The 13,593-nt window shown below is 34.3% G+C and overlaps 3 protein-coding genes across 3 annotated transcripts; all 3 read right to left on the minus strand.

Moving 5' to 3' along the window:
* Positions 1 to 6,010: 6,010 nt before the first annotated feature.
* LOC123675462 lies at positions 6,011 to 6,844 on the minus strand. Its single transcript, XM_045610822.1, has one exon. It carries the CDS (start codon positions 6,842 to 6,844, stop codon positions 6,011 to 6,013), a length of 834 nt encoding a protein of 277 aa, XP_045466778.1.
* A 1,409-nt stretch (positions 6,845 to 8,253) lies between these two features.
* LOC123675463 lies at positions 8,254 to 10,479 on the minus strand. Its single transcript, XM_045610823.1, has one exon. The coding sequence runs from the start codon at positions 10,477 to 10,479 to the stop codon at positions 8,254 to 8,256; it is 2,226 nt and encodes a 741-aa protein (XP_045466779.1).
* A 51-nt stretch (positions 10,480 to 10,530) lies between these two features.
* On the minus strand, positions 10,531 to 11,241 carry LOC123675464. Its single transcript, XM_045610824.1, has one exon. The coding sequence runs from the start codon at positions 11,239 to 11,241 to the stop codon at positions 10,531 to 10,533; it is 711 nt and encodes a 236-aa protein (XP_045466780.1).
* Between the last annotated feature and the right edge of the window lie 2,352 nt (positions 11,242 to 13,593).

Below are 13,593 nucleotides of genomic sequence, written 5' to 3' on the forward strand. Positions count from 1 at the left end.
TAGTGAGTATATATGTAATGTAATGCAAAAAGCTGTTCTTTTAGGTACTGCAAGGACGGTGAGAAAATTCCTAGGAAGCGAAGGACAGGTCCAAGGATCGCGTGTAAGAGGACCAGAAGTTCGACGACAACCAGGGGGACCACAAGGACCGGACACGACCGAGCTCTACCCTTCTGATATTTTAAATATCTGGGATTGAGTGAATGTTCCTCTTAGCGAGGAGTGAGAAGCCGACGGCGAGGATAAATCCTACGCGTATAGGCAAAACTCGGATTTTCAAACAGATAGTTTCTAAACTGTGCTCGAAATAAAAAATTCCAATCCCACAAAATTATCTGTATTTCGTTTCTTCATTTCCAGCTTAATTTTATTGTAATCTATGGTCCACAGTTCGCATTGAAAAAGTGTCCAGCGGACAGGATAAATAGAAGGCGCTAGTGTAGCTAGACGGTATATTTGTATTTTGTGGTTTCTGTAATCTGCATTCCGTGGTTTCATTTTTAGCGTGGTTATTTTCATAGATAAATACAAATGTACCCCTTATATATGGTTATAATTGATTCTGATAGATGTGGCAAGCTGAAAAATAAATATTAAATTCTGTTGATAATTATAACATAGGTAATGAGAAAACCATTTTCTGTTGATATTTCGACATTTCGATCTTTAGCGGAATATAACAATTATGTTAAATTATTATATTTACTTTAATATTATTTTTGTGCCTCCCGACCAAAGTACAAATTTCCGAAATTATTTTTTGTTCCCGATAATAGGGACATTCGATCTGCCAACCCAAGAAAGCGAACATACTTTTGTTGGATAGCACATATGCCTACTTATGCGTTTCGTCTCTGGCACACACACCGGACTCATCAGTGTGACTTTCGTATAATTGTGTGTGCCGTGTCACAGACGCTTGGGGAATTTATTATTATCGGGAGACGCCGGGACTCGAACCCGGCACCTTGTCGGATCTCGGTGAGTGAGTCTACCTCTTAACGTCTAGGCTACCGAATGCTGTGTTTATTGTTGCTATGTGGAGCTTTATGAGAAGCCGCCACACTTTCATCCTTTTTGAAGTTTTCTATGAAATTTACCTTAGAACATAGAATATACTCTAAGAAATTAACCTTCTAGCTATTCAGAGAATAGTTTTCTATTCAGTGAGTAGTTGATATTTATGAATATTCGTTACTATTCATTGATGATGATTAGATAGTTGAGTAATTAATTATTTGTGAAGTTACGAATGAAAGTTTGAATGATCACTTTTCAGGAATAATTGAAAAAAGATATTGAAATTGGAGATCACATATGTTGAAATTGATAGATACAATTGAATTGTAATAATTCATTTCATAGTAGAAACTGGTATTCATCCAAAGAAACAAGAATAGAATTGGGATTTTATAAATAAAAAAATATAAAAATTGAATATAAGATTCTAACATATGAATTTAGCAATAAAGAGTTCTAATAATAACAATATAAGATTCTACATTCGAAATTTAATGCCGTCTTTTTAATCGACTGCACAGTTTATTCATTTGAAACCTTGCTTTCATATTTCATATGCATTGTCATTTCTAGACATTACTCTATTTCATTGGTCAATTATTGTTTGATTCTGAATTGCGAAACGACGAATTATTCTATTCTTTTAAATCTGAGTTCTAAAAATGTAAACACATCAACTGTGACTAGCATCACCCCCTAACAAAACTAAATCAGAAAACAAAGATTCTTGAAAATTCCATATAATTGAACACGAAGTGTATTCTTGAAGGATTTAATGTTCTCAGAGTCCGCTTAGTCATTCTTTTTATACCTGCAGAACTGTAATGGGTCTATGTAGATTGTATTGTTCTAACGAAGGTTTTACTACGTCCATTTAAGCATCTATTGTATTTTGTACGTTGTCATGTAATAAAAATAATTCCTGCATTTACCAAACGACAATTTGATTATAAAAATATGACAAGTTTTGATTTTCAAGTGAATTAGAGGACCAATAGAAAAAAGAAATTTTATAGTAATCAGAGACGAGAATTCTCCAGAAAAATTGTTCTGACCCAGGAAAAGGAATAATAGGTTATAAAACGGAAATTAATGAGTGTTTTGTTTTGGGTCATTATAGATATAGGTTAATTCAGAGTTCATGACTGGTATATTTGTGATTTTTGTGAAACATAAAAAAATTACATGATTCGAGTGCATGAGGTACGATCTTCCAAAATATCCTCATTTATCTAGGTTACAGAAGTAGGAGAAAGTAGCGCCGCTGAACACAGGGGAAAATTATAAAGTTTGGTCAAGTTTTTTTTTATTACATTGAGCGAAATTCACCTGATTTCAAGAGCAAAGAAAAAGGAATAAAGAGTCCAAAGTCCTGAAATAGCTAATACTGTTTATGGTTTTTTGGAATTTTCACGAAGACGATCTTTTTTCCTTCTGAGATCGTAGTTCTTGCAAAAATTCAATTTAAGTTTTAGGAAAAGAAATTCCTTCAAAATAAAACAAACAAAATTTTACATTTATACAAAGTCCGTTTATTAAAATATAATATTTATTTTTTATATACATATATATATATATATATATACTTCGAAAATGTGATTACGAGATCCCTGTAAAATTTCAACGCTACGAGGTCCATGTCTTATAAACCAACAATCCGAGATCCTCTCCTATATACCCTATATACATGGTATACCGCGAGGCAACGAGATCCATTCGACGTTGCCACACAGACGGATCTCGTGAGATGCGAGATGAGTATCAAAATCTTTGTATATCTATAAGGGTCAAAATCGCATATTCGTCGGATCTCGCAAGATGCAGAACATGTCGTGTACTTGGAATATGTATTTGTGCCAACGTCATTAATTTCGATAATGTTTTTCCTGAAAAGATTAGTTTTGAGTGGTTGTTTCTACGAATGATCGCTCTATCATTTCGTATTGATGTCTGTATTTTCAGAATTATTCTTCTTCCAAATTTTCTCAAAAGTGATCTCACAATTCAGTTTTTCCTGATGACGAATTCGTATTCGAATTCAATGGTGTTCCTCCTGCCGTGTTTACGATCTTTTGAACCAGATACTTAAAATTTTCAGGGTAGATTCAGATGGCAATAATCTCAGTCAAGTTCGTTAACGCGCAAAATCTGATCAGTGGTTCCGGAAATATTTCCTTTCGAAATGTTATGTTCTCAATAATTCAAAACTGCAGCTTTCATTTCGATGAAATTTTGCATTTAGTTTAGATGAACATTCAACCAGAGCCAGAGAAAAATCATGGAGAATATCGAAAAAATATTGGCCAATATCTCCGAAACCACTAAAATGACAGAATTAAGATTTCAAATGCTCATATGGAATCGCAGCATCAAGAAGTACTACACGAAATTTCGAACGGATGACATCATCAGAAACATCTAAATCAGACCATGGAAAAATATCGAAAATACTCAAAAATTCGATTATTGAACATACCACCCGGATGGAATTTTGCACACATATGGGGAATGATCATGCCAAGCCCCATCCACAATTTCGTATGGATAGCTTAACTGGAACCATAGAAAATTCAAGAAGAATTACTGAATATCACCGCAATCAAAAACCGACAACGTTGAGATTGCGAGTGCCTGAATAGAAAAATAATTTCAAGCTCTGCCCGAAATTTCAAGCTGATCACACCATCACAACTATCAAAAACATACCATAAAAAATTTCAATGATTACAAATTCGATCGACTTGAATATTTGCGTGTGAATAGCCATCTTAAGCTTCTCGCGAAGTTTAGTTCAGGTTGCTCATCTAGAACCACAGAAAATGCGAAAGGAATATCGAGAAATAAAATCCTGATATATGTGAATGAGGTATGATGATGCTATTGGCTATTCGTGGATTTTGGCACGTATGTATGAAAAAAAAGCAGTTCCAAACCCCGTGCAAAATTAAGATCTGATAACACAACCAGAAATATAAAATTCCTAAGAATATTGAAAAATAAACGACTTATATTTCGTTGATTAGGAATGAATCGTGAAGAAAACTTGCGCGAGGATAAAAAATCACCATTTTAAGCTTCCTTAAGAATTTCCCATGGATATCAAATCCAGAACCATAGATAATTTGAAAGAAATAGGAAACTATAGAAAAACAAAATCTCGATGCTTCAGTTTGGTGTGGATAGCTTCACCATCAGAAAGATAAAAATGAAGTTAAATATAAAAAATCGTGATATGTTAGTGACGAAAGATCGGACCAAGTTTTTTCGTGTGCATAATAATAGCAATTCTAAGCTTCGTCCAAAATTTTGAGCTGACAACAACCAGAGATGCAATCGGTTCATGGATAAAGAATAAAAAAGCATTGGTTCATGGACATCACATGCTATGATTTTCAACTCAATTCTCTTTCTGAATTCCATCAATTTCGGTTTCATTTTTTCATTTGAAATGCAGTATTTCAATTGAACCCCCTCTGAAATGTCATTCCTTCTTTAATTATATCTACTTTCAAAAATTCAGATACCTTCTTCGTATTGGTTTCTTGAACTAAACAATCTCTTCTTTATGATTTTTTATATTTGAGTTATAACATGTTTTAATAATATGTTGCTTAGTTTCTTCATTACAAATTCAGTTTAGGAAATGATCAGGAGATGAATGAGGGAAATATTCTCAAAAAAAATGTATGAAGAATATAATTTACAAATCATTTTAGATTGAAAGAAATTCCAAAAAAAAAGGAATAAGAACTTGATTTTCAAAAAAGGTATAACCATACACAAATACAGGCAAACATTCATCATTTGTTTCGATATGCGTTGAAAACAAACCGAGAAACAAACGCTTTCATTTGTTTCCAAGTTTTATTGTTCATGAATAGATGAACAGATGAACTCCTTGATTTTCCCTTCTGTGACCGTTTTTTTCCTCTAGATATTTCTCTGAAAATATCTCACAGTTTAACATTATTTGTACAACAGTAGTGAGTAGATTATTATTTGTATTACAATAGATTTTCAAACTGTCGTTCTTCAGCAGCAATGCAAGCTGATGGTCCCAGTTTAGCAGACTTTATACTTTGCTCTATCTAATTTGAGAACATTCTATTGCATTCTTTTGTTGTTTTGTCCATCTTATTTTCGGATGTTTCACTTCTGGTGTTTCTGAGATAAAATAAGAAGTTTCCATATCATTTCTCAATAAAATGCAATTTATAAAATGGCTTTCAATTAAACGAATGAAAACTACAATTGTTACAGAGCTCAAAATAAGATGCTTTAAGAACTTTAAGTTGTTAAAGGCCGGAGAGAATTAAAGTGGACTGATTGGACCTTAATCCTCGAGATTTCCGTTGAAAATTCAATAATAGCGAATAGGACCCCTCACAAATCAATAAATTAAATAAATATTGAAACAAAACCAACGATTTGCGACTTACCCTTAAAAGGATGGTTCTGCTGCTGCTTGAAGGGCCCTTCTTTCTGGAGATGAATACAACACTATGTCCTTTGGTGTGTATTCACGAACTATAGCGGCTTGATCACAAGTGAAATAGTTGAAATGCGTCCAAACTTTTGGAAAATAGCGAAAATAGAAAAAAATAGAATTTAACTGCGTGGCGGTTTCTTAAGAATTGTCTTCCTGTCTTCTGCTTAACCACTACGCACATGCGCCAACAAAAAGAGGTAGCTGTACGCAACTCGTTGGCAGAATATTCAAAACCTTAATTTAAAAATAAAGAAAAAACTTGTGAGAAGTCCCTCATAATGAAAAACAAACAATAAATTCTCGTATATATTTCGTGATTACGAAACATACTCCCGCCTCCAAAGGCGACTGTAATGAGCCTTTTGCTCTTAAAATTAATAATTAACTAAAAAATGAAATCTCTACAAGGTGGAGATATAATGAAAAATTTAATACCCACGAATAATAGAAAAGAAAAAATGTAGCATATGCTTGTTCAGCAGATATCATTTGTGTTGAAAATTATTCAACAGGCAAAGGACATAATTTGTTCAGAGGTCGTTTTATAGTACCCGACTTGGTTTTAACATCAGCAACTCGTGCAACACCATCTAAACCGGGTGTAAGCTTGAGTATTCGTTCCATATTCCATTTTAAAGGAGACAGGTTATCATTCTTTATTAAAACTAAAGAACCTTCCTTTGGCATATGAGAAGATTTTAACCATTTATTTCTTTGCTGGAGAGTATGCAAGTATTCGTTCTTCCACCTGCGCCAAAAGTGTTGTTGCATTTGTTGAATAAGTTGCCACAGTTTCAAGTGGCTTATATTTATGTCCTGATAATTTTCATCCGGAGCAGAACCTAATGGTTCCAAGGTTAAAAAATGTCCCGGAGTTAATACCGCCAAATCATTCGGGTCTGAGCTCATCGGAGTAAGAGGGCGAGAATTGAGTACCACCTCAATTTGTACTAAGAGCGTATAAAACTCTTCATAGCTCAATACTTGATCACCTATCACTCTTTTGAGGTGAGTTTTTACTGACCGTACGCCCGCTTCCCATAATCCGCCCATGTGAGGGGCATTGCCTGGCAGAAAATGATGAGTGATTAACTCACATTCAGCGCATTTTTTAGCTAAAGCTACTAGCTCCCTATTAGCACCGACGAAATTTGTCCCAAGGTCAGAGTATAAATGTGAACATTTTCCACGTCGTGCCACAAATCTGCGTAGGGCAGCTATAAACACGTCACTACTCATGTCGGACGCCAATTCTAGGTGAATCGCCTTGGTGGACATACACACAAAAACGCACACATAAGCCTTAGAAGATTTAACTCCTCGGTGCCTACTCATTGTGACTAGAAAAGGACCGCAAAAATCTACTCCTGAGTGAGAAAACGGATTGGCTGGAGAGATTCTGATATTCGGTAAATTTCCCATTATTGGTTGCGACGTAACAGGGTTTGTTTTCCAACATTTTAAGCATTTTGATAGGACTGAGCGTATAGCCCTTCGTGCAGATAAAATCCAATATTTTTGCGAAATTAAAAAATGAAGCGTTCCTGTTCCTGCATGCAGATATTTTTTGTGGTAGGATTCAATTAATAATTCAACAAGTCTGCACCGCTGGGGCAATAATACCGGATGCCTTTTATCAAAAGATAATTTTGAATAAGTGAGTCTACCGCCAACTCTTATGATTCCTAGAGAATCTATAAATGCATTTAATTTCTTAAAAGGTTTAGGGAAAATTTTTGTTTCAAATATTTCATTGAAATATAACTGTTGGGTTCTCTTAATAAATGTCAAGGTAGCACGATTTAATTCCCATAGGGATAAAGCATGATCTCTATGTATATGTTCAGTGGAGCGAAAAACGAATCGTAAAACATAGCACAAGATACGTTGAAGAACAGAAAAATTTGAATATTTCATCAATAAATCGTCAATAAAATGTTTTTCTTCAAATGCTAATAAAACAGATTTTCGAAGTTCTTCTTGCGTTTCGAAATTATTAACGATATCGAACTTCTGGTGAATAGAACGGAGATGTTTAGGTCCTTGAAACCATACTTCATTAGTGATGATTTCCGAGGGAAACATACCACGTGAAGCTAGGTCCGCAGGATTTTCTGTGGATCGGACATGTGACCAGGATGAAGCAGGTACCCTTTCTTGTATGAAAGAAATCCTGTTTCGAACGAAAACCTGCCATCTGTGGGGTGACGAATTCAACCAGGCTAGTACAATTTCAGAATCGGTGTAAGCGTGAATGGAATCGAAACAAATCTTATCGCGGTAAGTGATTGTAACCCATTCTAAAACTTTCGCCAAAAGTACTGCACCACATAGTTCCAATCGAGGAATACTTAATTTTTTGGAACAAGGGGCCACTTTAGATTTACTACATAAAAAAAAGGTATTAATAGTTTCAACACTGTCTGTGACTCTACAATAAATAACAGCACTGTAACCTCGTTCACTAGCATCACAGAACCCATGTAATTGTGCAATACAATGTTGAGGAATTTTTATAAAGCGCGGAATACGTAAGTTGGACAATAATGTCAATTCATTCTTATATTTTGTCCAAACTCGTAATATTTCATCAGGCGGACATTCATCCCAATCTACTTTTGTTTGATTGTCTCAGTCTTTACTTGTCGGAAATTCATCTTGATGATTAAAAAGTAAAATAAAGCGGAAATAAGTTATTTTACTTTTTAATCATCAATCTACTTTTGCTAACCACATCTTTTGGATCAGGTATTTGCACAAAAAAGTAATAGGTGCCCTAGAGGGTCAAATATTCTATCCAGCTCGGACAGAATATTGCGTTTGGTACAACTGCGATCAATTGTTTCAACGTTGAATTGAAAGGAGTCATTCTTTGGTTCCCAAATGAGTCCCAATATCTTGATTGAACAATTATCTTGCAAATCAAGTGAATGCGTGCCTGAAGATATCTGATCTGCAGGTATGCTAGACAAAAATTCAGCACTGTTACTAGACCACTTGCGAAGGTGAAATCCACCCTTATTCAAAATATCATTTATATTGTCTTTGAGTTTTAAAGCGTTTTCTAGAGAATCACCACCGCTACAAACGTCGTCTATGTAAGTCTCCTCAATTAACGCAACCGAGGCTGAAGGCATATTTCTACCTTCATCTTCTACTAATTGGTGAATGGTTCGCATCGCCAGATATGGGGCACAATTGAAGCCAAAACATAATGTTTTTATACGTAAATCTAATAATTTTTCATTAGGGTAAAAGCGGAAAATTAAACGCTGATAATCTGTGTATGAAGGATCTACCAAAATTTGGCGATACATCTGCTTTATATCTGCAGTGAAACATACTGAGTGTAACCGGAATTTCAATAATATTGTGCTTATGTCATTCTGTAACTTATTACCAATAAATAAACAATCGTTAAGTGATTTATTATTGGGCATTTTTGCGGAAGCGTTAAAAACAATACGCAACTTCGTAGTGGCATGATCTGGTCGTAGAACGGCGTGATGGGGTAAATAGAAAAAGTTTGTATTTTCTTGTGGTGGATCAACAATTTCCATTTGTGACAATTGGAGATATTCTTTTATTACAGAACAATATTGTTCATGTAAATTAGGTTGGCGTAGAAGACGCCTTTCTAAAGCGAGAAAACGTTGAATTGCTATCGTACGACTTTGTGGAAAAGCTGGATTCAGTTCTTTAAATGGAAGAGGAACAGTATATCTTCTAGAAGGTGAGCGAGAAACGTTATTTTTGAAAATATCCTCGCAAGTGTTATGCATATCTAAATTGATTCCAGGTACAGTTTCAATTTCGAAAAACATTCTCATTGTATCGTCCAAATTATTTTCTGAAAGTGTACTAATAAAAGAATTGCATTTTATTTCTACTGGGCTTTTCTCAATTTTTCCAAGTAAAACATACCCAAAAATGGTGCGAAGCGCGTTTGGACCTCCATCTTTTCCATAAATGAGGTCATTTGATAAAATATTTGCGAATATATCTGATCCTAACAAAACATCGATTTCATTAGGAATATAATAATGCGGATCAGCGAGAGGTAAACCGAGTAAATATTTCCAAGATTTGGAATCTAAAGGATAAGCGGGTATTTTGTCACATATTTTGGGCAAAATAAGGGCGTCAACAGTTAAACAAATATCAGAATTCCCAATGGGATTCAAAAAAAGTTGAGCAATCCCATTGTTCGCAACTTGAGTATTGCCGATGCCGTTAATGACTACGTCTGAATTAATTTTCGGAAGATTCAAAACGTTAAAACTTTTTTGCGATATAATCGAAATTTCTGAACCAGAATCCAGTAACGCACGAAATTTCTTGTGCGTACCATCACGAGCTCGCACTTCAATCAATGCAGTACCCAGCATAACAGTACCGGATCGTTGTTGCGCAGCGAACGAATTATTATTATCGAACGCAATCGAAGAAGATGCGGCAATGTCAGCACCGGGCGTCGCCGTTTCATTCCGGTATCGATTCGAATTTATAGGAACAGATTTTTCAAAATGTTCATTTTCAAAATGCAAAGTTGTATGATGTTTTCTGCTTCCACATTTTCGGCATGATGACTTTGATTTACATTTATTCAACATATGCATTTCACTCAAACAAGCAAAACAAAGAAATTTACTCTTGGCGTATGAAAACCGGTCGCAGGGCGTTTTATTCAAATATTGTTCACAATTGTAGAGATTATGATTTTCATTACATAATGAACACTGTGCGGCTTTAGAATCTCGGCGTGCAAGAAAATTATTTGAAGATTTATTTGCTAATGGTTTAGTGGATCTAGAAATGGGTTTTTGAGTATTGCTTCCAGAAATATTGTTCAAACCATTGCAGTACCTTTCAAGAAATTCAAACAAAGTTTTATATTCCGGAATTTCTGTTGAACCGTATTCATTCTCAAAAGCTCTAGCAGTATCAGGATCAAGTCGGGATAATAACATATGAGTCAGGACAAAATCACATTTGATATCTACGTTCATATTTTTCAAACTTTATAAATTTATAGAGAAAGTGTCCAATAGTTTGCGGAGTAAAAAAGGATTTTCAGTTTTTAAAGGAGCGAAGTTTTCAATAGGGAGCCAATAAGCTCGAGCTTGGGCTCGAGGATTTGTGAAACGTTTTATCAAGGTATCATAAGCTGACTGGTAGTTTTCATTAGTTGCTCTGAGGTGTTTGATGAGATCTAATGGCGTACCATTTAGCGAAGAGATCAAATAATTAAATTTCTCAACTGGTTTGAGATTTGAATTTGAATGAACTAAGGCATCGAACATATCTTTGTATGCAGGAAATTCTCTAATATCGCCTGAAAACCGTTTCAAATCAATTTGAGGTAATCTCACGTGCGCAATTTCAGAAATGGTTTTATCTGCGGCAACAGTCGCATTCAAAGGAGACATTGCATCGTTTTCAAATAATTCGGCATAAATCGATTTGACATCATAAAACATTTCAAGAAACTTACGCTTGAGATCATCTTCTGCGTTCAAATCTGAGTCTTTATCAGCTGATAACAAAGATAGGATGCCACTATGATATTTTTGAAATTCTTCATTCAGAAAATCAAGAGAAGTATAACGAACTTTGAATTTCGTTTGTAGCTTGTGATCCTTTTTAACTGATATAGCTAAATTGTTAATTATTTCCATCTCCTTTACACAACTCTGCCTCAGAGCGACCTGTTTACGAAATTTATCAGACATTTTTAGAAGTTTGTATCAATAATAAAAGGAGTGAATTCAATACGCAACTATAATATTGTGTTTGTAAACAATGCGAACCTCTGAACAAATATTAACCTGAAACTAGTTTGACAATGACTGCTGAAAATATGACGTTGAAGGATGACCACTGATAACGGCTGAACTGAGCATATGATTTCAGGAGATAAATTATCTTCAAGATGGTCGAATTTATAATGAATTAAATCGAATTTTCAGGAAATGAAAAATTTTCGAAATTTTGCGGTAAATCAAAACGAATGTACTGAATAATATATTAAATTCATTCAAAATGTTATTTCGAAGCGATTGGCCTGAAATGATCAGCAAAAAGAGATGTAATTCAATTTTGAAAAAAAATGAAAATTGGTATTTAGAGTATATTTCCAACAAAAATCAAAGAGAACGAAGGGCCTTAATATCCGGCTCGAAGGACCATGTTACAAAGCTCAAAATAAGATGCTTTAAGAACTTTAAGTTGTTGAAGGCCGGAGAGAATTAAAGTGGACTGATTGGACCTTAATCCTCGAGATTTCCGTTGAAAATTCAATAATAGCGAATAGGACCCCTCACAAATCAATAAATTAAATAAATATTGAAACAAAACCAACGATTTGCGACTTACCCTTAAAAGGATGGTTCTGCTGCTGCTTGAAGGGCCCTTCTTTCTGGAGATGAACACAACACTATGTCCTTTGGTGTGTATTCACGAACTATAGCGGCTTGATCACAAGTTAAATAGTTGAAATGCGTCCAAACTTTTGGAAAATAGCGAAAATAGAAAAAAATAGAATTTAACTGCGTGGCGGTTTCTTAAGAATTGTCTTCCTGTCTTCTGCTTAACCACTACGCACATGCGCCAACAAAAAGAGGTAGCTGTACGCAACTCGTTGGCAGAATATTCAAAACCTTAATTTAAAAATAAAGAAAAAACTTGTGAGAAGTCCCTCATAATGAAAAACAAACAATATATTCTCGTATATATTTCGTGATTACGAAACAACAATTATTTGTTGATTAATAACCCTTCTCCTCAAAATCGCTTGAATTATTCGACTCTTTTTTTCTCTTCACCTTTTGCGTGTAGTAGCCGTTCTTCCTCTAAAATTAAATCAATGAGGTCATTAAATCAATGAGGTCAATCTATTGCAATTTTTCAAACGGAATCACAAAAAAAATTTGTCTTTTACCTAGAATGAGTTCCCCATCAAATTTCCTTGATATCGAATGACATTTTAGTTATTTTCAGTTGAATTAACATATTATGAGATCTTTGATGCTACTTGATATAGAGGAAATATTCTGGAAACAACAAGTGCAATTCGATGGAATAAAACGGAATAAAAAAAAAATTTTGTTTTTCACTTAGAATAAGTTTTCTATAAAATTTTTTGGACAACGAATGATTTTGTTTTTTTTTGGTCAATTTCTCGTATGAAATCTTTGATGTCCTCCGAACGCTATTTGAAATAAAGGGAATATTCTGGAAACGACAGGTGCAGTAACAAGTGCATGAATAAAAATATACTTTTTCGTTTAGAATAAATTCCCCATCAAATTTCCGTGATAACGAATGACTTTTTTTCAATTTTCGGTAAATTTCACATATGAAATCTTTGATGTCCCTCGACCACTACGTGTTTTGAAAGAAATATTCTAGAAACAAGATGTGCAGTGCAATTTGATAGAAATAATTATAAACGGAATCATAAAACGGAGCATTATAATATTAACGAATATTAACGAGTGAAATCTGAATTTATCCGAACGCTTCGTGATTTAAAGTGAAATATTGTAAGAAGCAGACGTGCAGAAGCAAATGCAATTTCATTAAAGTATTCCACAATTCTCCATCTAGAATTGAGATGTTATTTAAAATAGTCACATATATGTGGAATTCTTGGTAATTCTTGGGAATTAAATTTAACTTAAGCTACCTGCAGTTAGATGCGAAATAATCAGAAAAACGCTTCGCTTGGCTTTTCTTCAGAGACATAGTACAAAAAGTACATATGTATCATTACTTCATTATTGGTAGATTTCATCATACGTCAACTTCAATTTCATATTCAATTTGAAGGTTGCTTCAAAAGCCAGCTAAAAATCAAATTGTTCGGAATTGAAATGTAGTTTATGAAAAAAAAAATCAGCTTTCTGTATTGGTTCAAAACAGGCCTGCCGCTAACTCTTTTGGCGCCGAGAGCATTAAGTATCTTATAGTCCAAATACAAGTTTGTTATGTCAATTGTTTAAAAGATTGTTATAGACAAATGCGTTGTTTGCAACTTAATTAAATTGATTCTGAAACATATTGAGATTAAGAAGCGTATTTGT

Source organism: Harmonia axyridis, chromosome 3, assembly GCF_914767665.1.
Source record: "Harmonia axyridis chromosome 3, icHarAxyr1.1, whole genome shotgun sequence".
Classification (NCBI taxonomy): Eukaryota; Metazoa; Arthropoda; class Insecta; order Coleoptera; family Coccinellidae; genus Harmonia; species Harmonia axyridis.

Excerpts from the sequence above, each read along its gene's own strand:
- LOC123675463 (XM_045610823.1), bottom strand. The coding sequence starts at position 10,479 with ATGTTATTATCCCGACTTGATCCTGATACTGCTAGAGCTTTTGAGAAT.
- LOC123675462 (XM_045610822.1), bottom strand. The coding sequence starts at position 6,844 with ATGAGTAGGCACCGAGGAGTTAAATCTTCTAAGGCTTATGTGTGCGTT.
- LOC123675464 (XM_045610824.1), bottom strand. The coding sequence starts at position 11,241 with ATGTCTGATAAATTTCGTAAACAGGTCGCTCTGAGGCAGAGTTGTGTA.